The sequence below is a fragment of the Spermophilus citellus genome, assembly GCF_964194105.1.
Source record: "Spermophilus citellus genome assembly, chromosome: 17".
NCBI classification, from domain to species: domain Eukaryota; kingdom Metazoa; phylum Chordata; class Mammalia; order Rodentia; family Sciuridae; genus Spermophilus; species Spermophilus citellus.
Genome location: NC_138199.1, coordinates 52,572,570 through 52,598,268, shown reverse-complemented (window position 1 = coordinate 52,598,268; position 25,699 = coordinate 52,572,570). Strand labels below are relative to the sequence as shown.

General features: G+C 52.8%; 1 protein-coding gene across 4 annotated transcripts; it reads right to left on the bottom strand.

Annotated features, from left to right (window-relative positions):
- Positions 1 to 62: 62 nt before the first annotated feature.
- On the bottom strand, positions 63 to 25,394 carry STARD3 (StAR related lipid transfer domain containing 3). 4 transcript variants are annotated; one of them, XM_081271276.1, is made up of 15 exons: positions 25,282 to 25,394; positions 10,859 to 11,129; positions 7,737 to 7,814; positions 7,360 to 7,437; positions 7,201 to 7,254; positions 6,714 to 6,831; positions 6,415 to 6,513; positions 6,155 to 6,210; positions 5,802 to 5,894; positions 5,029 to 5,091; positions 4,782 to 4,877; positions 4,395 to 4,474; positions 3,978 to 4,082; positions 2,780 to 2,873; positions 63 to 2,472 (listed from the first exon to the last, which is right to left on the bottom strand). In XM_081271276.1, the coding sequence occupies exons 2-15, from the start codon at positions 11,078 to 11,080 to the stop codon at positions 2,374 to 2,376; spliced, it is 1,335 nt and encodes a 444-aa protein (XP_081127402.1). In that variant the 5' UTR covers positions 11,081 to 11,129; positions 25,282 to 25,394; the 3' UTR covers positions 63 to 2,373. The 4 variants fall into 4 exon arrangements, with proteins under 4 accessions (XP_081127402.1, XP_081127401.1, XP_081127400.1 ...); XM_081271275.1 differs by having other exon boundaries at positions 63 to 2,335; XM_081271274.1 differs by having other exon boundaries at positions 63 to 2,335; positions 7,201 to 7,437.
- Positions 25,395 to 25,699: the final 305 nt, after the last annotated feature.

Below are 25,699 nucleotides of genomic sequence, written 5' to 3'. Positions count from 1 at the left end.
AAGGCTCACTGGTGGGGGGGGGGCTCTGAGTCTAGGACAGGGGTTGGGGCTTTTGGACTCTGGCTGCCCCCAGGTCAGAGGTTAGTTTCTGAAGGGAACAAGGTGCTCTGGTGGGCGCAGGGGTCTTCAGATCAGCACCGCCAAGCATCTGACACTCTGCAGACACTGTCTCAAACCAGGCACATGCCCAGCCTCGTGCTACCTTGGCATTGCCCTCTGCCCCGCCTGTTCCCCTTGCCCAGGGAGGACAGCACTTGTCTGTAAACAGAGCAGGAGAGAGCAGGGACTGATGCCCCTCGCTCTGTTCCAAGACTGCCAGGTCCCCCCCACCCCCACTTTCTCCTCTCCTGGGCTCAAGGGCACATCCTCAGCTGGGTCCCCTGGACCAGGAGGGACAGTGCACCAAAGTTCTGGTTCCCAACCACCATATATTATCAGCAAGGGGAGTGAATGCCACCCCCACACCTGGAGTCCTGCAGCATGGACCTCTGTCAGGGTTTTCCTTCCTTGTGGTCAGTGGTTAGAGAATGGTCTCTCTAAGCAGATCCAGTCAGGGTGGAGGGGGCATGTGGCCCTCAATTCTACCTCTGACACCCATGCAAGGAGGAATGGGGTGAAGTGGGAACACGGGGGCTCTGAGGAGGAGCAGTCAGAAGACCTGGCTACAGTCCCAAGTCAGTCATAAACAGGCTATGTGACTATGGCCCAGTCCCTGTCCCCTCTGGGTCTCACTTTCCCTGTTCTCTGGCTATAACAGGATGGCCAGAAGAGCCTGGGGGTGGGACCAGCAGTCATTCGTGGGGAGAAAGATAAATCTGCTGCCCAGCACCCCAGGGAGCAACTCATGGTACAAGAAGCTGGTGTCCAGGGCATGGAGGCATGAGGAACAAGGGAATCACAGAGCGGAGCAAGCAAAGGCCCTGGAAGAGGTAGTGACAGGAGCTGAGGATGGGGACCAGTGGAGATAGCAGAGCTCCCAGCTGGGCCGGTCACAGACCTACATGCTGACTGCTGAGGCACTACACCGATTCTGCACATCTAATCTCCCGATCCTGCTGCTGCTTCCATTACTATCAAGTGGGAAATGGAGGCTCAGAGGTAGATTTGCCCAGGGTCATACACCTGTTCCTGGGACCAAGATAGGATCACCTGGCTCAGAACAAAATGAACCATTCAGAGGACAGCAGGGGTCGGGTGGGAGGAGGCCAGGAGGAGGGTAAGGCCCAGTTCCAAGCTGTTCTAGTGTGTGTTGGGGGGAGAGTGGAACCCAAGGGTCCCAGGGTCCTGGGATCTCAGAGGTGCCTCAGGGACCCTGAAGCCCAGGGCCCACCTAAAGGACCCCCTGGACTCCAGACCCAGGACAATCAAGACCTGCTATGATGCTGATGGTGGCTCTTCCACCTCTAACCCTGGCCCAGGGGACACTGCTCTCCTCCAACATACCAGCTGGGCTGAACCAGCCAGGGCTTGCTCCTCCTGGGTGAGCTCATGACGGGTGGCCTTGCTGCATGCTAGTGACCCACTCCTTCCCCATCCAAGGGCTGCTCTTTGATAGACTCATGAGTGAGGAGACCCAGGCCCAGGACAAGGCAGCAGAAGCAGAAAGGGCCTTTTTTTTTTCATTCATGTGTTTAATTGGCTCAAATTACAAAGGTCCCCAAGGAGGCCTGGGGAGAGGGGGACAACCTGGGAAAGGCAGAAATTCACTACCAGCACCCACCGCCCCCTCACTTGCCCCCACTCCTCCACAGGTGCATATGGAAAAAGGTCCCAGACCCTTTAAATAACTCTAAAAAACCTTGATAACAAAGGAGGCAGATGAAGGCTCCTTCACCTTAACACTGGTGACAGGCTGCTCTGCCTTGCTCTGTCTTCCCCGGGGCGCTGGCCCTCTGAAACCAAGTCTGAGCTTCCATCCCAGCTCTGCCCCTGGCAAAGTCCGGGATGGCAACTTCTCCAGAGGGCAGGGATGTCATGTAAACATCAGCAGGACAGACCCCACTTCTTCAGCCAGCAGCCCCCCGAGTCCACATGCTCCACCCCACACCTGCTCAGGACCGTGGTTCCAGACAGTGCGGCTCAGGGCAGGGAAGTAGCTTGGGACCAAAGTGCTACCCACTGCTTGGGGCCAGGTTCTCTGTGGGCCATGGAAAGCCCAACCAGGCCCCCTTTCTAGCTCTGGAGGCTGTGGCGGCAGTACCCCGACCTGCAGGGTAGAAGAAGGGCATGTTCACACCCGGGCCCCCAACTCTCCAATGCGCTGCCGCAGGTGAAAGGCAAATTCAAACATGGTGGCTGCAAGACTCTGGTGGATGAGGTACCGGGGCAGGCGACCCTGGGGGAGGCAGGAAGAAGTCACACCATGGCTCATCCTTAGCAGGGCCTCCCCCTCAAGCTGGCACCGGGAGGAGTGCTCTGGCCAGAATGCAGGTGCAGCTCTGGGATCCTGCCTGGGCCCTGCTCCCCACACTCCTGGTGGGAAGAACACGCTGTGCTGGAGCTTGGCAGCAGCCACACAAACAGAGCTGGTGGGTCTGGGCTGGCAGCCAGCCACCCCACTTCAGGGCCTCAGGATCAGAGGTAAGATGGGGAAGGCCCGTGTCCTCCTGCAACTCGAGGCTAGAACACCATCTGGACCCTGCCCCAATCCTCAAGTCACGAAGTGGGCTGAGTAGGGGCCCCTGAGCAAGGCAGAGAGCCCTCAAGGTCACTCAGCAACCAAGCCAGGAGCAGCGTCCCCTCCACCCCACAGGCCTGACTCATAGCCCCGGGTGCCCACCTTGAGATCTGTGTTAAGAATCCAGACAAAAGTGCAGACTCGAGGGTTGCTGGCTGATTTGAGCACGACGAAGCCCCCAGGACCATTCTCTCCCCTGAGGACAGAGTTATCACTGAGGGAGGGGCACACGGGAGCCAGCAAGGCCCCTGCCCACCTCACTGTCTGCTCCAGGCCCAGCTTGCATTGGGGTGGAAGAGGGAGTGCAGATGCTGGTCCAGGAACTGCACCCTGTCTCAGCAGGCTCACACCTGGTGTCCAGAAGCTGGGGTATCAGCCGTCAGTGCCACCCACTCCGTGCTGCTCCTCCAATAGTTGCTGGTGCTTGTACACCCCAATGGCAGAGAGCTCGCTATCTTTTCAGCCCTCACCAGCTCTGCCCAGGGATGTGAGTGAGGTCAGCTCTGGCTGTGAAAGGGTGCCACTCCTCACCCCTGCCCAACTCAGGGAGCACGTGTGCCATCAGCCTCCAGAAGAGGGCGCCTTCCCAGGAGGCCATCAGGGCTGGGACCCAGTTCACCTCTGATGGCCTTTCATTCTCCCTCAGGCCACCGAGCACGATTAGGCCCACTCCAGAGATAAGGGAGTTGGCACCCAGAGTGGAAATGAGCTTGCCCTTCACCCAGCAAGTCCCTCGCAGGGCCGAGAGCCCCAATCTCACATTCCAAGAACAGCGTTCTGTGGGGAGCGTGAGACCCACAGGAGGCCCGCGGCTTTGCAGTCGGGGTTAGAGGGTGGGGAGAAGCAGAAGGAAGCCTGGGACAGGCACAGGAAGACCCCACTCCTCTTCCTCTGAGGGGACTCCTGCACAGTCCAAGAGAACGGTGAGGCTAAGGGGATGGGGGAGGAGGAGGAGGAAAGGGACCCTCGGGGGACCCGAGTCTCCTGAGGCAGGAAGATGAAGCCCAGAAGCCAGCTCCAGAGCAACCCCATGGCTCCCAGCCCTGCTTCCTGGACTAGTTCCCACCCTGATCTCTCCCAGCCAGCTGCCCACCACACATGTCCCTCCAGCCTGGTGGCCTGGTTCCAGTCAGCAAGATTAACAGGATTAGGGGCTGGGAGGGGCAAGGCCTGGCGGGACAGGGAGCAGGAACACGACCTCAGCAGGAGAATGTGCCCAGCTGCACACACTGTACCCTGTGCTGCTCACTGCTTCCAGGAGAGGGGCTGCGGGATGATCCCAGGCAAGGCCCTGGCTCACCTGACGTATTTGTGCGTTGGAGGCTTAGCACAGTGTGTGGTGGCAATTCCTGATGAGAGGTACCGGTCTCTGCGCCGCTCTATGCGCCGGACATTCACAAAGTCCCTGGGGGAGGGAAGGTTAGAACTGGGGGCACAGAGCTCAAGGAGAGCTGGGCATGGTGGCACACGCCTGCAATACCAGAAACTAGGGAGGCTGAGGCAGGAGGATCACAAGTTCAAACCCAGCCTCAGCAAAAAGCGAGGCACTAAGCAACTCAGTGAGACCCTGTCTCTAAATAAAATACAAAATAGGACTGGGGATGTGGGTCAGTAGTCAAGTGCCCTGAGTTCAATGTCCAGTACAAAAAACAAAAAACAAAACAAAAACAGAGCCCAAGGAGGCCTGACTGTGAGAAGAGGGTGTGGGGACACTCACCTGGGAGAGACCACACCGCCTGCAGCCCCTGCAGACACGTCGTAGGAAACAAGGGTGTTGTCTTCCACCCGCTGCAGGATCTGAGGGCCCATCAGGGGGACATGAGGTATAGCCCATGCCAGGAAAGCCCCAGGGACAGTCCACATGTCAGGAACCTCCTAAACCAGCCTCCTCCCTGCCTGGGACCCAGGACTAAAAGCCATCACCCTTTGTGGGCCCTGGGCTGGGCACTCCACGAGCATACTCCTGCTTCCCACCTCCTGCCCTGGCCCAGGAGGCACTAAGACCATCACTGCATTTTACAGAGGGGAAGCCACGTCTCCTTATTGTTAATGGTCACTCTAGGATATGGCTGGGCCCTGACACATGTGGGGAGGCAGGGCTGACCTGGCAGGCAGTCACCGTCTTGTTCCACAGCACCATCCTCTCGGGCTGCAGAATCACCTCTTGGTACACCAGCTCCGCAGGACAGGGCAGGAAGGTCTGGGCAGGACAGGTGGAGGCGGATGGTGTCAGAAGGGCTCGGGCACACCAGCCCTTCTCTGTGGTGGGGGTGCTACAGGGGGGTCCCTCAGCCCCTTCCTAAAGCCCCAGATGGAACAGGAGGCTCCAGGATCCTCCTCCCTTCACTCACCTTCAGGATGAAGGTCTTGCCATGAAAGGGAACCTCGATGGTGTACACAGTGTCCCCATACTCCTGCGGCAGGGACAGAAGGGTGGTAGGGAGGAGCTTGGGGTGGGTTGTGGCATGAATGAGTGACAGGCAGGACAGGTTTTCACCAGGATTTGGGGGCTATCTGAGCAGCCATTAAAAAATGGTGGTTCTGGGCCAGGGCTGTGGCTCAGTGGTAGAGCGCTTACCTGGCATGTGTGAGGTACTGGGTTCAATTCTCAGCACCACATAAAAATAAATAAAATAAAATAAAGGTTCATCAACAACTAAAAAAAAAATTTTTTTAAATGGTGGTTCTGAGGAAAGCTTCTGATCTTAAGTTGAAGGACAGGAGTCCAGCTACAGCTGTGACCATGAAGAACCACATCTCTAAGCCAACAAGGGCTGCCAGAGGGACTGGCTAGAGAGAGAGGGACTGGGGCATGTTTCCCTGTTTTCTAAGCTCTGTGCAATCTTTGTAGATAATGTTGTTTTGATCATGAAACAAAACACCGGACACAGGGCAGAGCCTGGCTTCCCCATCAAAGTGGGAGCTGAGGGCTCAGAGCAGCAGGGAGTGAGGACTGAGGCTCCCACATGGGGAGACAGGAAGTGTCAGATCCAGCCTGGGCCCCCTCTCGGGGCAGGAATAGGACTCCAACCCATGCAACCCTCAAATATATGGCTTGGGCCTCAGGAAAGGAGTGAAAACTCTAACACACACAGGAGGGGCAGGTGGCAAAGGGGCTTCTTACATTATTCTTCTCAAACTTCCAGTTCTCCTCCTGGGCCAGGATCTGGTCCACCACGGCAGTGGCCTCCTTCCCCTGGAGGAGGTACTCTCGCTCCTGGTCAGGAGTGAGAGGCAGGAAGGGGTCAGATGGGGGCCTGATCCAGTTAGACATGGGGTCTGGGCTGCTCTCCCAGGGGTCTTGGGGGCTTCCTGAGGCCTGTGGCTGTGCCAGCTCCTCCTTGGTCCCCTGTGGCATGGGGCACACCAGGGGGCTTGTCTGGCCCAAGAAGCAGTCCTGAGGTCCACCTGGCTGAGGCCAGCGCTGGCCCCTTCAGGTGCACACTCTGAGGAGGCTCAGGGTAGGCAGCCAAATACCTGGGCAGAGAAACTTTTCTTCCCAGTGACTTCCTCATCTGATTCGTTGTCAGACCCTGTGGAAAACAAGCACAGATGACAATGGCAGGGGGTGGGGAGTGTGGGAGGGGGTAGGGCTCAGGGACCTGAAGTGCAGGGATGTGGGGGAGAGGTTGCTGGCTTTCCCCAGGGAGCCTGAGGGAAGAACAGAAAGAACAGGCCCAGCCCACCCTCACCTCACACAGCCCCTCCCTGTAAGCTCCCCACCCACCAGCCCTCACCTGCAAAGGATTCTGGGGGTGAGTAGAACTGGCCCTCAGACAGTGCGCCAGAGAACAGCAGGGGTCCACGTGCAACAGCAGCCTGGGCAGCAAGATACCCTGGGGGAGCAGACATGGGCAGCCATCATCCCAGACCAAGGACAGTCATGCAGAAGCAGCCTGGGGTCCCCTCTCCCCACCCAGGCACTAGAGCTGCTCCTAGGAGGCAAATGGCTCAGAACTCACTCTCATTCCTGAAACTCTCCTCCCTTAGGGCTGGGCTTACCCTCACTGCCCTCACTCTGTCCCCCAGGACTCACATCGCTTCTCCTCAGCCTCCTGGGGTAGAACTTTGAAGTCAAGGAACCAGGTCTCCAACCAGGCAAGGACAAAGGAGACGATGGGAAGCAGGTAGCCAAATGCACCTTTGCTGAGCAGCTAAGGTGGAAGGAGGGGGCTGAGTTCCACAGCGGCGGGGGGGCGGGGGTCGCCTTAAACCCAGGGCCCCTTCCTAGAGCCACCAACTCTGGTATCATACACCCCATTCCCGGCACCTTATGCTTGGATACCCTCTGTGGCACATGCCTCTGAGATGGATTAATTGGGTCTGCAGCAGGACATACCAGGGTTAGGCTGTAGGAAGAACTTTGGTTTCTGGGGTGGGGGGATAAGTGCAGGAAGCAGAGGCTGATTCCTTGGAAATATCAAAAGACAGGAGTCCCCCTCATTCCAACCCTGACAACAGAGGCAGACACCCAAAGCCAAAGAAAGGGCCCTTTCTTAGGAGAAGCCCACTGAGCCACTGACCTCAGAGAGGATAACCTTGACAATGAGGAAGGCACTGGAGACCAGTGTAGTGACCTGACAGGAGAGAAGGAAAGAGGTCAAGAGGGAAGACAGAGGCTGGGGGTGAGTCCTCCCCCATCCCAGCCCCTGCCCCCAGGTGGTGGCAAAGTGGCATCTTACCGCAATCACCCACCAGTGGCGGAGCCGCAGCACAGCATAGCCCAGGAGTAGTCCAGAGAAGCGGAAGAAGGCCAGGACCTGACCGAGGAGGGCACCAGACCATCAGAGGCAAGCTGCATCCCCACCCAGCTGCAGGGTGAACTGCCCCCAGCCTGCTCAGCATTTCTTTGAGACAATTTGGATGCGATTTTGGAAGGGATCCTGTCTCCCTCATCCCACTGGGGCTCTCTGAAGGTGGGCCCCACTTCTGGAAGACGGAGGATGGGGGCCAAGTCTCCTGATTAGACTGGGTGTGTGGCAGAAAGAAGGGGACCAGCCGAAGGCACCTCACTGCTCCCTCTGCCCCCAGGGCCCTGGGGTCTCCCAAAGCCACTCACAAAGATGTCAAAGAAGGATGTCTTAAAGTTGTAGTGGATGATCTCCTGCTCCAGGTTCTTGCGGATGCCTGTGTTGGTCTGGGGGAGGAAGACAGGAAGAGCTCTGTGGGCAGAGCCGAGCCCCCGGGGCTGCCCCCACCTCCCAGAAGGGGGAGGTAGGAGGGGCTGGGGGACCTGGAGAAGAGGCCAAAAAGGCTAAGCCACCACCCAAAGGGGTTCCCAAAGCACCAAGGGAGCTCAGCCAGAGGTACCAATACTATTCCTCCAGGAGCAAGGCAGCGCAGCCGGGCAAGGCTGGGTTCCAGTGCGCTGGCCTAGGGCGGCAGGTCTGATGGCCTTGGAGCAGTGCAGGGAGGTGCTGGGAGTCTGCTCTCATGTAATTCCATTTTCCTGCCAGCACTGTGGTGCTCCACCTTCCCAGCCAACAATCCATCTGAGGTGATGGGGGCTGAGGTGGGTGGTGGGGGCGAGGGTGGGTGGTGGTGTCAGACAGAGCCCCAGGTAGCAAATCAATTGATTAGGTTTGGGCTTAATGGACAAAATCTATCAACGTGCCAGAGAAGATGGTGTGGGGAGTCAGAAGACTTGTCCTCGCTCCTGTCTCTACCCCAAAGACGGAGGATGGGAGCCAAGTCCCCTGATAAAACTGAGTGTGTGGTAGAAAGAAGGAAATCAGCCGAAGGCACCTCACTGCCTCATTTTCACCAGGAACCCTGAGACTTCAATGTCAGGGGTGTGGAAGGTGAAGGGCTGTATGGACACTGGGAACCAGACTGAGGTGTGAGTCCTCTGAAGAATGGGGGTGCCAGCACTCCTGGATAGGAGGGGGTCTGAGGTGACCCCAGGGAATGGAGCCCAGGGACCCCACTGAGGACGACCCTTCACAGTCACCTAGACTGGGGCTTCTGGCCTCTGGCAGATAATATGGATTTAGGGGGCTTATTAAAGACATTGACAATCAGGCCTCAGTGTGAATCTGAGGCTGAATACCAGGAATCTTTACAAAGCTTCCAGGAAATCCTGGGGCTAGGAAGAGGGACAGCAGTCTGAATGCTGATGGACATACACTGACATCTGAATGCCCCTCCAATCCCCACCATGTGGTTCTACCCCAAGACCACCTGGGCCTCATGAAATCTGACATCACCTCTCCTTTGGCCTACCCGAAGAGTACCAGTCTGGCACCCAGCCCTGCCCTCTTCTTCCTGCCCTTGGGCTCCACAGCCCCTCCTACCCTTTGCAGTCTCTGTGGCTCTAAATGCCGGACCAGGTCCCTCAGTCACACACAGCGTGGGGACCCACCAGCACCACCCAGATCAGGACTCAATAATCATGTTTCACTCCCTGCTTTGCCAGTCTCTCTGCTGGTCATACAACCCAACAGGGGTCCTTGTGCCCACTGGACAACACAGTCTGCTAGAGAACTGAAAATATATACAGTCCAAAATACCAAGATAGAACTATAAAACTGAAAATTAATAAAATTTTCATTAAGTGTCATCCAGGGGAAACATTACAGGGATTCTACAAAGAGTTAAATTCAGTATTCTGGCATTTTCATTACATTTGAAAACAATTTGTGGTTGGATTCTCTTTGTAGGAATCTCAAGTACACATGAGGACTGCTGAGTCTTCTCACCTGACAGCCAAATAATCTCAAAAGAAAAATTATCAAAAAATTTTCAGCCCCTTCTCCAGTTATAAAATCTGGATTGAACGTAGGCTGTGTGTGAATTTTCTTCTTTGCTTTGTATTAGTTGGAACCTTTGAAAGGAAGGATTCTGAGCACTCAGAAGCTCTGCAAAAGGCCCTGGACCTTGCTGGGTCTCAGTTTTTTCATTGTTAAGATGTCCCAGCGGGCTGGGGATGTGGCTCAAGCGGTAGCGCGCTCGCCTGGCGTGCATGCGGCCCGGATTCGATCCTCAGCACCACATACAAACAAAGATGTTGTGTCCGCCGAGAACTAAGAAAAAATAAATAAATATTAAAAAAAAAAAGATGTCCCAGGGCCCTCCGTGGCAGCTGACAGTGCCATCTCATCTCCAGTGCACAAAGGACAGACACCTGCCCTGAGCCCTGCCTTTCTTTTCAGACCAACATGCCCCAAATAAAACTTGTTGTCTCTACACCTATGCCAGCCCCTTCCCCAAACTCCACTTCTATAAAGAAAGGCACTGTCAGCCAGTCTGGTGGTGTGCGCCTACTGTCCCAGCTACTCAGGAGGCTGAGGCAGGAGGACCACTTGAGCCCACAAGCTCAAGGCCAGCCTGGACAACACAGTGAGACCAAGGAAGGAAGGGAGGGAGGGAGGGAGGGAGGCAGAAAGGGAGGAAAGAAGAAAAGGGGAAAGAAGAGGAGAGGAAAAAGAAGAGGCTTTGCTTTCCTATCACCCAAGTTAAGACCGGGCTACTGCCACTCAGAACCTCTGCCCACGCTGCAGAGGAAAGCAGAGGGAGGCCCCAAGGGGCTGAGGTCACGGTGAACAGAGGAGGAGCTGGGGTGAGACCAGGCCTGGGACACCCTGCTCTCAGTGCTGAGGTCAGATGAGGCCCCGCCACCAGCTAGACTGTGGCGAGCACTGTGTGGGGTGGGGTGAGACAGTTCTGTCTCCAAGCACGAGGTGGCATCTCACCAAAACCAGAGCCATGAGGAACTCAAGAGTTTTACTGTTTTCCTTCCCACTGTCCCTCTGCTTTTAGCACAATGCCTGGGCAGAGCAGGAACTCAAAAAATGTTCTCTGAATGAATGAATGAATTAGAGCCAGACAATAAAGTAGGGCAGAAAGAAGACAAGAAAGTTTCATGGGCTCAGCCAGCTCTGGTTGTCCTCCACTTCCACTAGGGGGCAGCATGGTGCAGAGCCAAGCGCCCAGCTCAGCACCCAGTGGGTCTGTTCAACCCCCTCCTTCGCATACTTGTTGAGCAGCAGCAGCCAAAAGACTCAGCCGGTCATAACCCTGTTTTCTTCATGCAGATGACAGCAACTGTTCTTGTCTCCTGTTCTTCACTAGACCCGGATAATCAACCCCATGGAAGAGACAATCCCCCCACGCAGTAGATGCTGAACTGCGCCGGGGTGACCCCCAAACATAGCTTGTCCCTCCAGCGTTGCCCCTACTCACGTTCAGCTCGATAATCCACAGCAGGGAGATAAAAAGCAGGTCAAAGGTGACAAAGAGGCAGAAGGTGCGGCGGACATCAGAGATGGCCCTGCGCTTCTCTGGAGGTGGTGGGAGGAAGTGTGATGAGAGGCTTTGGCTATGGGACAATGATGAGCCCAGGGAAGCCACGGCTGGCAGGCTACGCTCCAAGTCACGAGTCAGTTCCCCGGGTCGTGTGCTCATCCTGGTGGCCCCACGTTGGGGTGGGGAAGGCAGGGCCTCAGCAGCAGGGCTAGGAAAGAGGGAAGTGGCTGTCAGGGTCTTGAAGGCCACATACATCCCCTGGGCCCTCATTTGTTCCAAAAACATCTGGCACCCCACCCTATCCCAACCCCACAATCCAGGACAGTCTCTGCTCAAATTCCCTCCATGGGTCCGGCTTCCCAGGCTGGGGAGGGCAGTGAGCATCCATCCTACTCTCTGCCCTTCTTTGCCCTCAATGCCAAGAGCCCAGCAGCCCCATGGTTCACCCTGGAGGGCCCTGGGGCTCCTCAGCTGGGCACCTACCCACTCCCAGATGCCCAGGGACACAGCCTGTTCCTGCCAAGCCCAGCTTGGTGGTCAGCCTCTGGTCCTGTCAATAGCCTCTTGGCCTACACCACCCCCAGCAGAAGAGGCCCCAGGCTCTGTTCTTTGTTTTCCCAGCACAAAGCCACTTTCCCTCCCAGCAGCCAGCCCTCCCCTCCACCACTAATCCATGGCAACTGGGAGGGACTCAGCAGAGTGTGTGTGTGTGTGTGTGTGTGTGTGTGTGTGTGTGTGCGCGCGCTCTGTGGACATCTTGGACCTTCTCTCCAACTCCACCCGCTCAGCGCCACCCCAGGCCCAACTTTCATCACCTCCCACCGGTGGCTGCTCTTGCACCCCTTAACCACCCCTTCCCCACACTGTGGCCAAAGGAAGCTTTACAAAGCACCACCCCAGGGCTCCTGCCACTCATGGGACGGCAGGCCCTCTCCTCATCAGTCCCTCTGGGGGTAGCCTCTGCCCAGCTCTTACCAGGGAGCCCCATCTCACTACCACCACCACAACATGGCCTTCTTTCAAATCCCTCAATGTGGCAGCCCTGATTTGCCTCCGGCCCCAGGATCTGACTCTCTCCATTGTCTGGAATATTCTTCCACAGCTCTTCCAAAGGCAGCTCAAAGGCCCTCGGCTCAGCGTCCCTCCCCACTTAGAGCACAGTATGTCACACTGCTTTAACCTCCTCAGCCAACTCCTCATTGTCTGGAATCTCTGCTGTTCTAGTTTATGGTTCACCCTTTCTCTTAGTAGAACTTCTATAAACCTCGGGGGTGGGTGACATGGTCACTGCGGTCTCCCTGGTACTCAACACAATGCATGTAGTAGTTCATAACTACTGCTGAATAAACAAACACTCCAGAGGGGCTCCTGGCCCTCAGCTCCTTGCTATGCAGCAGAAAGGAACAGAGAAAAGCCTACAGAGAGCGAGAGCCTGCCATTTCCAAGGTAAGCCCAGTGTTCTGCTGCCCAAAGCCTGAACTTCTACCATGGTGTCCATGCCCACACAGAGAAGGATGGTTCCTTCTATTTTACAGATAAGACCACCAAAGCCCACAGGGATTCCTTAACATCCTGTGCAACCATAGGGCTCTTATAAATCCTAAGAGAAAAGGAGCTCCAGAGCACCCCCTCCCTGCTGTGTGGCCCCCAGGCATAGCGTCCTTGATGTACCAATTTGCTGGTAGTCCATGCCTGTATCGCAGCAACTCTGGAGGCTAAGACAGGAGGATCACAAGTTTGAGACCAGCCTCAGCAATTTGGCATGAACTCAGCAACTCAGCAAGACCCTGCCTCAAGATTAAAAATAAAAATGACTAGAGAGGGCCAGACATGGTAATGCATGCCAGTAATTCCAGCGGCTCAGGAGGCTGAGGCAGGAGGATCCCGAGTTCAAAGCCAGCTCAGCAATGGTGAAGCACAAAGCAACTCAGTGAAATCCTGTCTCTAAATTAAAAAAAAAAAAAAAATAGGACTGGGATGTGGCTCAGTGGATGAGTGCCCCTGAATTTAATCCCCAGTACCAAAACATAAAAAGGACTAGAGAGGTAGTTCGGTGGTAAAATACCCCTGGACTCAACTGCCAATACCAAAAGAAGAAAAAACCATTTTTCTTTCTCATAGTTCTGGAAGCTAAAGTTCAAAACCAAGCCAGAGCCATACTCCCCTCTGATTTTTTTGCCTCTTCCCGGGTCCGGCTGTCGCCAGCAACCTCTGGCATTCCTTGCCCTGCAGCTGTGTAACTCTAGGCTGCTGTCACATGATGCTTCCACTGCACCTTCTTCACATGGCTGTCTTCTTATAGGGACACTAGTCCTATTGGATTAGGGGCCCACCCCACTCCAGCATGAGCTCAGCTTAACTCATAAATCTGCAATGAGGGCTGGGGATGTGGCTCAAGCGGTAGCGCACTTGCCTGGTGTGCGTGCGGCCCGGGTTCGATCCTCAGCACCACATACCAACAAAGATGTTGTGTCCGCCGAGAACTAAAAAATAAATATTAAAAATTCTCTCTCTCTCTCTCTCTCTCTCCTATCTCACTCTCTCTTTAAAAAAAAAAAAAATCTGCAATGAACCCATTTCCAGACAATGGTCACATTCTGAAGTTCAGGGGACAGCACTTTGATGTATCCTTTTTTGCAAGGAGGGGGGGCAGGGGACAGATTTCAATCATAATAGTAATTTCTCTTTAAGTGTCCTTTTTTTTTTATGGTGCTAGGGATTGAACCCAGGGCCCTTATTTAGTATCTTGATTTACACTCCTGTATTTCTTTATATATATATATATATCTTGTATCTTTCTTATATATACAGTGGCCTGTCACAGATGCTGTTTTGGGTTTTTTTTGTTTGTTTGTTTGTTTTTTTCACTTAACAATATATCTTAGAAATCACTCCCTATTATATCTCCCTATAGAGATCTTCCTAGTTTATAAAGTTGTTAAGTACCCTTTTTTCTCTCTTAGTGCTGGAGCATGACCTTGTACACATTGAGCTACCTCTCCAGCCCTAGTACTTTATTTGTGATGAGCCACATTTGAGCCAATCCACCTCCTATGAAGAAACATTTAGATATGTAACGATCAGAAACACTACAATGAAAAACATAGTATGTAGTTATTTCCCTGTTGCTGGAAGTGTATCTTCAGGACAGATTCCTGGAAGTGGAATTGCTGGGTCAAGCTGCGTGTGTGGTCTTGTTAGGCTGCTGCCAAATTCCCTTTGCAGCATGCATTCCCGCCAGGAATGTATGAGGGTGTCCAGAGCCCACAGATGGGATGTCCCGCATGTCTGTCTGGGATTTTTCCTCTCCACCTCTCTACCCTTAGGACTGGTGCTTCCACCCCCATCACCTCTATCCGTGCCCCTCCCTACCTCCTTCCCCAGCTCATCCTGGTTTCCGCCTCCCTCCCTGAGCACAGGACTTGGGTGGCACAATACTTAGATGTGAGACTCACTTGGAGTGGCAACCACACTGACACTCACACACCCAGAAGTCCCTGGGCGAGAGATAAGACGAGGCTTAGAGCAGAGGTGCTGGGATCCAGGAGCGCTGAAGCAGCTAGGGCGCACAGGACCAGGCCCTGGGCTCAGCGGGAGGGGGAGTGGCCAAGAGTCAGCTGAAGGGGTTCCAAATCAGCCTCCTCACCAAGCAGCTCCAAGTCGACAGAGAGCCTGGGTCCCAAATTAAGAGACCTGCACCTGATCTTAGGTAGTCACTGATTCTGAGTGGTTTATATACTCCTTTTTTTAGGGGAGAAGGGGGGTACCGGGGATGAACTCAGGGGCACACTGAGTCCCATCCCCAGCCCTATTTTGTATTTTATTAGAGTTTATTAAGCAACTCTCACTGAGTTGCTTAGCACCTGCCAAATTGCTGAGGTTGGCTTTGAACTCGGGATCCTCCTGCCTCTGCTTCCCCCAGCCGCAGGGCTTACAGGCGTGCGCTACAGCGCCCAGCTTAAATTCCTTTTTTTAATCAAGAGAAACTTACTTTTTTTTTTTTTTTTAACTCAGAACCTCAGTATGTAAAACATAAAAACCTGACTGCTGGGAGTGTAACTCAGTGGTAGAGCATGTGTACAGCATACGCAAGGCCCTAAATTCAATCACCAGCACCAAAATTAAAGAAACAAACCAAAAAGGACTGCTGTGAGTGACGGTGGCTGCAGAGTCCCCAGGTTGCAGTGTGAAAGTGTGGCTCATTCACATGACTTCAAAAAGCCTTTGAGGGGCTGGGGTTGTGGCTCAGTAGTAGAGTGCTTGCCTCACATGTGTGAGGCACTGGGTTCAATTCTCAGCACCGCATATAAATAAATGAATAAAATAAAGGTCCATCAACACTAAAAAATATTAAAAAAAAAAAAAAAAAAGCCCTTGAGCTCACCAGGCTAGAGAGTGAAACATGCCTTGGCCTGAAAACAGCCCCATCAGTTCCCCAAGCGCTGCTTCTCTGGCTGTTTCCAGACCTCCGTCAGAGGGCAGAGGCTGGCACATGCACTACCACAGGGAGGCAAGAGTGAGAGCTGTGAGGACGGAGATGGCAGGGCTGCCACCCAGCCCCTGGGAGCTGCCCCCCCTCCCAAGCACCTTCAGAGGTGTCAGGAGAGGAACAGCACTTGTGGCGTGAAGCAGTCAGCCTGGGACAGCTGCACACTTGACACTGTGGGTGTGGAAGCTGAACTGTTAGGCGTGGGGAGGGGGGACGGAGGCAGGCAGCAAGGACTCAGAGGTTCCAGTTGCCCTAGACTGGGCGGGGATGGGCAAGTCAGGTGCAGGGGTTATTCAAGTTACTGCAGCTCTTGAGGCAAAGGGAATGGATGGGTACAGGCCTCAAGGCCCTTCCCAGACCGTCTCTCCAGGACATGCTAGTTACAGTTCAGCTTACAACAGGGTTTTGGCTGGGCAACAGACTCAGGCAGCAGCCAATATCCTGGAAAAAGGAATGGACTGGGACTGGGGAGATAGCTCAGTGGTACAGCACTTGCCTAGCACACCTGAGCCCCTGGGTCCCATCCCCAGCCCCCCCCCCCCAAAAAAAAGAAAAAGAGAAAGAAAGAAAGGAAAAGAATGGACCCTGAGACTTGGGTTCAAAGCCTGGACTTCCCCCTTCCTAAACCTGTGATCTTTGTGAGGCCATTTCCTCGGTCAAAGAGTGAGTGTGAGTGTGTGTGTGTGTGTGTGCGCGCGCGCGCGTATGTGTTTTACTGAAGATCAAGCCCAGGGCCTCAAGCATGCTAAGTCCTTACTCTACCACTGTTACTTACACCCTCAGCCCCTCGGTTGTTTTTTTTTTTTTTCTTTTTGGGTAGTTGTAGATGGAGAGAATGCCTTTATTTATTTATTTGTTTGTTTGTCTATTGTTGTTGTTGTTTAGTTATATGCAGTGCTAAGGATCGACCTGGTACCTCAAGCACTCTGTCACTGAGCTACAGCCCCAGCCCTTTTTATTTTTTATTCTGAGACAGGGTCTTGCTAAATTGCTGAGGGTCTTGCTAAGTTGCCCAGACTGACCCTGGACTTGCAATCTGCCTGCCTCAGCCTCTGAAACTGCTGGGATTACAAGTGTGCACCACTGGCACCATGTCTAGTTCAGATGGATTTTTATTTATTTTTGTTTTTATTTTATTTTATTTTGATACTGGGGATTTAACTTGGGGCCTTATCCATTTTTAAAAGGCAACAATAATATACTTAATCCTCCTGATGTACACCTAAAACTTGTTACATCAGTAAATTTCATGTTCTGTATTTCCTCCCTCTCTGTCTGCCTTCTCCCCTCTCTTCTCAAGCCTTAATAGCTCAGCTTCCATAAACATACCACACAAGAATTCCAATTTATGTTCAGAAGAGAAGATACTGAGGGCCAGATGTTCAAGTAGCTGGCAAGACCCTTCATGCAAGAGGAAAATGGCAGGAGCAGGTGGGATACACTCAGGAATGTGTGATAAGAATCACCCTTAATCCCAGCGGCTCAGGAGGCTGAGGCAGGAGGATCAGGAGTTTAAAGCCAGACTCAGCAAAAGGGAAGCACTAAGCAACTAAGACCCTGTTTCTAAATAAAATACAAAACAGGGCTGGGGATGTGGCTCAGTGGTCAAGTGGCCCCTGAGTTCAATACCCCCCCACTGCCCCCCCTCCCCGGGGTGGGGGAAACCCTCAACAGCCTGGGTTCAAAGTTGAACTCTAAGTGAGCCATAATGGCGGGCACCTGTAATCTCAGCAACTCTGAAGCCTGAGGCAGAAGGACTGCAAGTTCAAAGCCAGCCTCAGCAACTTAGTAACACTGTTTCAAATAAAAAATAAAAAGGGCTGAGGATGGGCTCAGTGGTTAAGTGCCCATGGGTTAGATCCCCAGTACAAATCAAACAAACAAAACTGGGGCTGGGGGTGTGGCTCAGCAGTAGAGCACTCGCATAGCATATGAGGGGCCCTAGGTTTGATCCTCAGCACCACGTAATATATAAAATGAAGGTACTGTGTCCAACTACAACTAAAAAATAAATATTTTTTAAAGAACCTAATAACTCTACTATTCACTTGCTGAGTGACCCAGGGCAAGCTCTCAAACTTCTCAGTCTGGTTCCCTCATCATATGGAAGCCAAGTTATTCCAGCTCTAGGCAAAGGCGGATTCCCACCTTGGGAAGGGGTAGAGAGCTGGGGATTGCTCCCTGCACAGGCCCTCGGGGATGTGCCAGGATTGATCTCCCACACTACCCGCTCTCCATGCATGAGGGAAAGGTGCCAAGATGGTGAGCCCCCTTCCCACCCACCCACCCCAGTTCCTCATTTCCAAAAGTCTTAAGTGGCAAGGGCACAGATGAAGTCCTTGTCAGCCCTCCAGCCACAGTCCAGAGGTCCTACCACCTGTCTGTAGCTTGACAGACGGCAGCTCCCAATGGGCATTTCCTGGCCAAGGCAAGTCTGTGACACGATGAATGCCACTTACTTGTTGTGTAAGCTGCAGCTGCCACACATGCAAAGTGCACAAACCTGTCCAGACCCTGGACTGGCTGGACATCCAGGGAGACAACGAGGCCTGAGAAGTGTCTAGAGCAGCCCAGCACCGTGGGCTGAGTGCTTGACAGATGCCCACCCCACCACCTGTGTCTTCTATCCTTTCCCTTTCTGACCCCCAACCTTATTCAGAGGGCTGGGCCAAAGTGTCTAGAGCTAGAGCTGGTTCCACAGAGCCGTGCTGTGTGAACTGACTAGGGGACAAGTCTCACCTATACCCAGAAAGGACCCACCTTTCTGGGCAGTGTGGATTCTCCAAGTCCTCTCGGAGCTAAGGGGAAGAGCAGAAATGGCTGTGCATGCTGGGTAGCTCTGCATTCCTTCAGAAATGGCCACAGTGTATATGGTAGGGTGACCAGGGGGTCCATAACCCAGGACAAAGTGGGGGAAACCAGTGAAGCCAAATGAGGACTGGACTTCAAGCCCACAGAAGGGTCAAACTTTGAATTCCCACCTTCCTAGCCACTTCATCTCTCAGTGTCTCAGTTTCCTTCTCTGTAAAATGGGATTAAAAACAGCACCTACTTTTTTAAAATTTTTTTTTATTTTTTTTTTTTTTTTAGTTTTCGGCGGACACAACATCTTTGTTTGTATGTGGTGCTGAGGATCGAACCTGGGCTGCACGCATGCCAGACTAGCGCGCTACCAATTGAGCCACAGCCCCAGCCCCCCAAAAAAACAGCACCTACTTTTTACTGTAAAAAGTAAATGACCCATTCAATGCAATGGCCTAGAGCATCCCTGACACAATAGCCACTGCATGAGGGTCAGCAGTCATTCCTGTTCTGCCTCCTCTCCAAAGAAAGACAGCCTTGAGGGCTGGGGTTGTAGCTCAGCGGTAGAGCACTTGCCTGGCATGTGTGAGGCACTGGGTTCGATTCTCAGCACCACATATAAATAAATAAAATAAGGGTCCATTAACAACTAAAAAAGAAAGAAAGAAAGAAAGAAAGAAAAAAGATAGCCTGAGTGGCTATTGCCCTGGAGATGGCTGCTGGCTGGGGTTGGGGGTGAGGTTCCCAGTCAAGCAGCTCTTATGGATGCCCAAGTTAATGGCAGGTCCACAAAGGGGTAGAAAGCAAGGGTCTGGGGTGAAGGAGGCTGGCTTTGCTCATGTCCTGCTGTTGGCCAGACCAGCAGGAGCTGGCAGTGGCCCATGTGGCACCCTGCAGACATCATCTCCTTTAATCATCACATGTCTACCAAGAGCTGCGGGGATGACTCTATTATGGAAAGACTAAAACTCTGAGAGCTCTGTCCACAGTCCCATTCCAGGAAGAGACAAAGCCTTGTGGGCCCCAAGGCCTTGTGGGCTTCCCCCTAAGCTGGGCTGGGACTGCTAAATGCAAATGCAGCTGCTACCAGGGGCCTTTGGCTGGGGAGAGAGGTGTCATGAGACCCAAAGAGCTAAGGAACCATCTAGCCAATGACTATGGACAGCTCAGCCTTCTTCCCCATCAACATTCAAACCATCAACAAATATGTGGGCTCTTCCTTCCAAATCCAGCCAGTATCTGCCTGCTGGTCAACTACCTCTAGGTCCCCTGTCCAAGCCATAATCTCTTCACAGAGTTCTGACCTCCTCCTGTCCTGGTCCCAAGTCTATTCTCCACACAGCAGTCACAGGGATCCTGTTAAAAGTCTGACCGCATCTCCCCAGTGCTCCAAACCTCCAGTGGCTTTCAGCTCAGCCAGTCAGGGTCAAAGTTTCCACATGGCCCACAAGTCCTCCTCTTCCCTTGTTGGAATCCTCCACTCCAACCCACTGGTCTCTTGTCCTTGGACACATCAAGCACACTCCAATCCCAGGGCCCTTGCTCTGTTGGTTCCCTCACTCCTCCATTCTGGTCTCTATGCAAACGTCCCTGTGAAGAGGCCTTTCCTGACCAATCCTCTCCCCATCCCTTTCCCTGCTTTATGCTTCACAGCACTTGACACCCCTGATGTGTGAAATCTTCATTGGTCTGTGTTTTTTTTTGTGTGTGTGTATGTGTGTGTGTGTGTGTGCGCGCGCACACGCGCATGCACGCGCACACGTGTATGGTGCTGGGGATCGAGCCCAGGGCCGTGTGCATGCAAGGCAAGCACTCTACCAAGCCCTGGTCTGTGTTTTTTGTTCAGTTTTTTTTGTTGTTGTTGTTTGTTTTGGTTTTTGTTTTTTAATTTTTTTTTAGTTATACATGGGCACAAAATCTTTATTTTGTTTATTTATCTTTATGTGGGAGGATCGAACCCAGGGCATCACATATACGAGGCAAGCACTCTGTCACTGAGCCACAACCCCAGCCATGGTTGTTGCTTCATTCATTTGTTTGTTTTTGCAGTGCTGGGGATGGAACCCAGGGCCTTGCATGTGCTGAGCATGTGCACGACTACCCCCCAGCCCTACTGGTCTGTGTTTACCACCCATCTTCTCCACTGGAATGCAGGGACTCCTATCTTTGCTCACTGCTGAGTGCCCAGTACCAGAAGCATACCAGGCTCACAGGAAATGTTCCAGAAATGTGAACCAGGATTTACATCCTTCTCTCCAGGGGCAGGTGCACAGGTACACATGGACACTTACACCTGACCCCTCCCTGTCCTGACAGCTTCTCCTGCAGCTGGACTTTGCCCTCATCTGGTGGCCTGCCCTGTCCAGAGCCCACACAGCCCCTCCACAGCAGGCAAGGGGAACTGGTTCTCTGGGCATCTGAGGCAGGATGGCTGCTCCTCTCCCTCCCCTGGGTCCCCACATGCAAGGAGAAGACTCAAGCTGAGTTAAATTCCTTTGATGATGAGTATCAAGGAGGGGGACAGGCAGGCCTGTCCCCTCAGCAGGGCCTCAGTACTCCTCCATAGTTTCCTGACCCCAGGTCACACCACAGCTGTTTATCCTTCTGCTTCCTCATTCTGGAATGTCCACTAGGGGACAACTCAGACCCTTCAAAGACGAGTTCAAGTGATACCTCCCAGGCAAAGCTTTCTCTACCACCCAAGCTCCCTCAACCTCTCTCAACTCTGGGTCAGCACCTCCCTTATCCACAGCACACCTGAGCCAAAAGGCCGTCTCTTCTCAAGCCCTTGAAGCCCAGGCCACAGTGCCTGGCCATAGCACATGTCTAGTAAGTTAGCTGATGTGTATGTCCATAATGTCCACCCTGGGACAGAGAGAGAGTGCAAGTCTTGGGGTCAGCACCAGATCTGGAATCAAAAGCCCAAGCTCATTCCTTATTAGACTGTGTGCCCTTGACCAAATCACTGAGGCTCTCTGAATCTCTGTCTCCTTATCTATAAAATGAGGATAAGATAGTGCCCAATTCACAGAGCTTAAAAGAATTAGAAACTCTATATGCACAGCGTCTGTGCTTAATTAATGGTAGCTACTACTACTAGTACTGCCCTCTGTGGATATGGCATGAGAGGCAGGGCCCTGGACAGGCATGTCCAGCAGAGCACTCTGCCCAAACTGAGAGTTCACCAGTCCTGCTGGAGACAGGAAGGGCCCTAGCCTCAGGCAGCTGGCCAGGGATGGCACATTTTGAGTTTTCCTGTAATTCAGGGTTCAGTGGCTCCTGCCCTCAGCCTGGGAACAGCTGGCCTTCTAGCCCCTACCTGTTCTCCCATAGAAGGTTTGGAAAGTTGTCCAGAGAAGTGGAAATTTAAAGAGTGGAGGACATGGCAAATAAGAGCACAGCGCCAAGGCCTGGCTGTGTTTCTCCTTCCTTCTGGGGAAGTGGAAGAGTCAAGTGGAAACAGAAGCCAGATTCTTCACTGAACACCCCTCCTCCCTGTAGAGGGAGGTTCTGTTGGAGCAGTTCACTGAAAAACCCCAACAAGAGGATTGCACAGCCCTCCCACCTCCTCCCATGCGAGGCCGGGCTGAATGTCAGGGATGCCCCCAGTTCAGTGACCCCATGATCCTGGGCCTACTCAGAGGCCAGTGAGTCAAGCCCAGTCTCACTCCTTAATGCTGTTAAGTAAAACTGGGGCTGAGGAAGCCCAGTCCGGAAAGAGCTAGTCATGCAGAGGGCAGACCTCTCAATCCTCTCCAGCAAAGGTGGGGGTGGGGGAGCCTCTGGTCAGCATAGGCTCCTCCCAGCACAAAGGCCAGGATTAACTTCTTCCCAGCCAAAGTTCAGAAGGACACACAGCTGGCCTTGTGGGATAACCACCTTATCCTCTGCCCCCTTAGATGGTGGGACCTGAAGCAATTTCTGAGAGAAATTGTGGTCCTGGAGTCAGGAGACAGTTCTTCAAATTCCTGCTGAGTGACCCTGATTCTCAGCTCTCTCATCTATAAAATGGAGCAAATAAGCTCCACCACTCAACTGAACAAGGGTGAGCTGCCAAATGTGCAGGATTAGTGGCCTCACCCATACTACTCTCCCAACAAACCTAGGTGTGTGGGAGCTCAAGTGAATGCAACCCCCAAGTATGGAGAGCCTACAGCGTGCTAGATACCAGGTCAGTCCCTGGGGTTGCAGGACCCTGTTCTTTTCCATCAGGGGCTCTAATTCAGGGAGGAAGACTGACAGATAAATGTGTGGTTCATGCTGAGATCAGCATTTTCAGGGAGGAATGAACAAAGGACTGTGGGATCCCAGGGAGGTCAGGGAAGAGAGGACATCAAAGCCCAGGCCTTAAGAATCAGCATCTATCAGCCAGAGGCAAGAAGGAAGGGCATCCCAGGCAAGCACAAGAGCAGGAACAAAAGCCCTGACACTGGCCTAGACCCAGCCAGAGGCATGCAAAGGGACCCCACCCCATGGAGCCTGTCTCCAAATACCAGGTACTTCAGACTTCCCCAGAGTAACCCTGGCTCCTAAGCCAGGGGGCACTTCCTCACAGCCAAGTGAGAAAAGGACTCAGCAGAGGATGCTACCTGTGTCTTCTTCAGCTCACCTCCCGCTCCCCTCACCCTACAGCACCCACTGGAGCTTTGTTCCAAGGACCCAGCTCTCCCTTCTCCGAGCATGTTCCAGCCTATGCCTGCCTCTCTCTTGTAAATTTATACTCTCATTTTAACGCCCCCCACTAATTGTCGTCTCCTCTGCGAAGCTGCATCTGGCCTTTCTCTCCCTCAGTTCCCAGCATTTCTGTAGAATTAATGCTTACCATGTAACATTTTCCTTTTTCAGGTTTGTTTTCCTGAGCAGACTGATATCAAGTCTAGGTCTTTTTCACCATTAAATCCTCATTTGATAAATCCAGATCCTGCCCCCATGCCCTCCACCCCAGCATTTTATTTATTGACAAAGAGCTAGACTTTATGGCCCCAGGAAAGAGTGAGAAGCAAGCCACACCAACTATCATCAAGCTGCCTTTGAAATTAAAAATCAGAGCCAGTGAACTAGACTTGAACTACATTATTATTTTTTTTTAAACATTACTGGTGATTGAACTCAAGGCCTCCCAAATGCTAGGCAAATGCTCTGAGGGACATTCCCAGCCCTTTTTATTTTATTTTGAGACAAGATCTTGGTAAGTTGCCCAGGCTGGCCTCAAACCTGCAGATCCTCCTGCCTCAGTCTCTGAAATCACTGGGATTACAGGTATGCACCAAGGAAATAGGTGAGACTGTTCTTAGGTAATCATAATAACTAACATTAATTTATTGAGCATTCATGTGTCTAGCAGTTTAAGCACTGTACATACACTTTCAATTAAGCCTCACAACAACTCTTATGAGGAAGGCATATTATTCTCTCTACTTTACAAATGAGGAAACTGAGGCACTGACTTCAACACGGTTACAAAACAGTATCAGAACCCAAGCAGTCTGGGAACTGGGGTTATAGCTCAGTGGTAGAGTGCTCGCCTGGTACATGTGAGGCACTGGGTTTGATCCTCAGCACCACATAAAAATAAATAAAATATACAGAGTAAGGATATTGTGTCTATCTTAAAAAAAAAATAAAGAACCCAAGCAGTCTGATTCAGGAACCTATAATTCTCAGCCACAATGCTATTACGGCCAGCATGCTAAGGGGACACAGAGGGGCAATTCACCTTGCAGGGTGGAGGCAGCAGTGATGCAGAAATGACAAGCAAGTCACTAAAGGACAAGTAGTGTGCAACTACTGGTGTGTGCAATGGCAGAGAAACATGAACAGCAAGGCACATCCAGTAGCACAATGTTACTGGACCCTAGGATGCACACAGGAGATTACTAGGGAGAAGGTCAGATTACAAAGAGCTCTGTTAGTCACGCTAGGCAATGGAAAGCCATAAAAGAGTTCTAAGCAAGGAAGCAACACAATCAGACTTGTGTTCTAAATGGTTTGCAAAACTGGAGACTGGGTTGCAAGTAGTTGTGATTGGAAGATTATGGGAAGCTAATACAGTCAACCTGGTGAGAAATAAGTCAACAAGAGTGGTAACAGTGGAGAAGGCAGAGTAAGAGGGTCAGGAAGTGAGCTGTATCAGGTCACTTCTGAGATATAGGAATTGACAGAAAAGAGGAAATGGAAGATAATCCCCAAGTTTCTTGCTAGAGTGGGCTAGCAGAGGAAGAATGAATCTGCAGGAAAACATCAGTTCAAGTTTAGACCCAGTGAATTCTATCTGAAAGGGAGGTGTCCTGCTGGCAACTGGACAGTCTAGTCTGGATATCCACAGAGAGGTCGTGCCAGTGATTTAGGTACTGAGCTGGGGTAAAGCTGATGCTATATGAGTACAAGAAACCATCCAGAAGCAGTGCATAGAGAGAGGGGTTGGGCAACAGGGCAGAATATGAAGTAGTACTTCTGTCCTCATGTCAGAGGGTTAGAAGAAAGAAATCTGGAGATGCGCTAGAAGCCAAAGGTATGGGGGAGGGACACCTGTCAATTAGGAACAATTGTCAACGGTATTGTGACCTCTAAGAACTCAAGAAAGATACTTTAAAGGGCCCTTTGAATACAGGAAGTTATTCACAGCCCTTTCCAGAGGAAGTTGGGGAGACAGCGGATGACAGGGAGACGCAGACTGCAAACCTAACGGAATGTGTACGTTCTTCTCCAGATTCTCAGATTCTGACCCCTTCCCCCCGCCCCCCTCCCCGCCTCCAATACCCAGATACAGTCCCCTCGCCTCTGCCCTCACAGTTAAGAGAGAGGCTTTGGAAGTCGATCCCGGACGCCCTCCCGGGTCCTTATCCGGGCCTTCTCAGGTAGGCGTGGCTGCCGAAGGTCAGAGTCCGAGATCCCCAACACTGCGCGCGGAAAAGTGCAGCCGGGGGCTAGAAGGGGGCGGAACCTGGAGTGCGGGGGGGCGTGGGAAAGGTCGGACGGAACCGAGAACGGACATCGGGCAGCGAAGCGGTATCCGCAAGAGATAGCCCTCGTACCACCACCTGGTCCCAGTGACCTCTGCAGGACCCACCTGCTCCATCTCAGCACCGCCTCACTCTCCAGCCCCAACTGTAGTCCGGCTCCCGGGCCACCGCAGCGCCTCAGAGCGGAAGGAGATCTCCAGCCGCGCCACTTCCGCCGCTGAGCCCGCCCCCAAGAGCAAACTAGGAATTGCGTTCGGCTGCAGCCTCTCCCCCCAGCCCCGCCCCCTGCCCACGCCCCCAGGAGAAGGGCTCGAAGTAGAGTTGCAGTGTGTTAGGTTTAAAGCGGTCTTCCAGGCAGGCGCGGCGACCCACACCTGTAATCCCAGCGACTCTGGAGGTCGAGGCAGAATGACCGCACATTTGAAACCAGCCAGGGCAACTTAGACCGTGTCTCAAAATAAAACAAAAAGGGCTGGGGTTATAGCTGTGTTAGAGCATCCATAGGTTCAATCCCCAGAACCAAAA

Bases quoted from the DNA above. Each gene is read 5' to 3' on its own strand.
- STARD3 (XM_081271274.1), bottom strand. From the start codon at position 11,080: ATGAGCACACGACCCGGGGAACTGACTCGTGACTTGGAGCGTAGCCTG. The intron at 5,092-5,801 runs GTAAGAAGCCCC...TCCCTGCCGCAG, and splicing joins GGAAGTTTGAGAAGAATAAT to GAGTATGGGGACACTGTGTA. The intron at 4,878-5,028 runs GTGAGTGAAGGG...TGTCCTGCCCAG, and splicing joins GCAAGACCTTCATCCTGAAG to ACCTTCCTGCCCTGTCCTGC.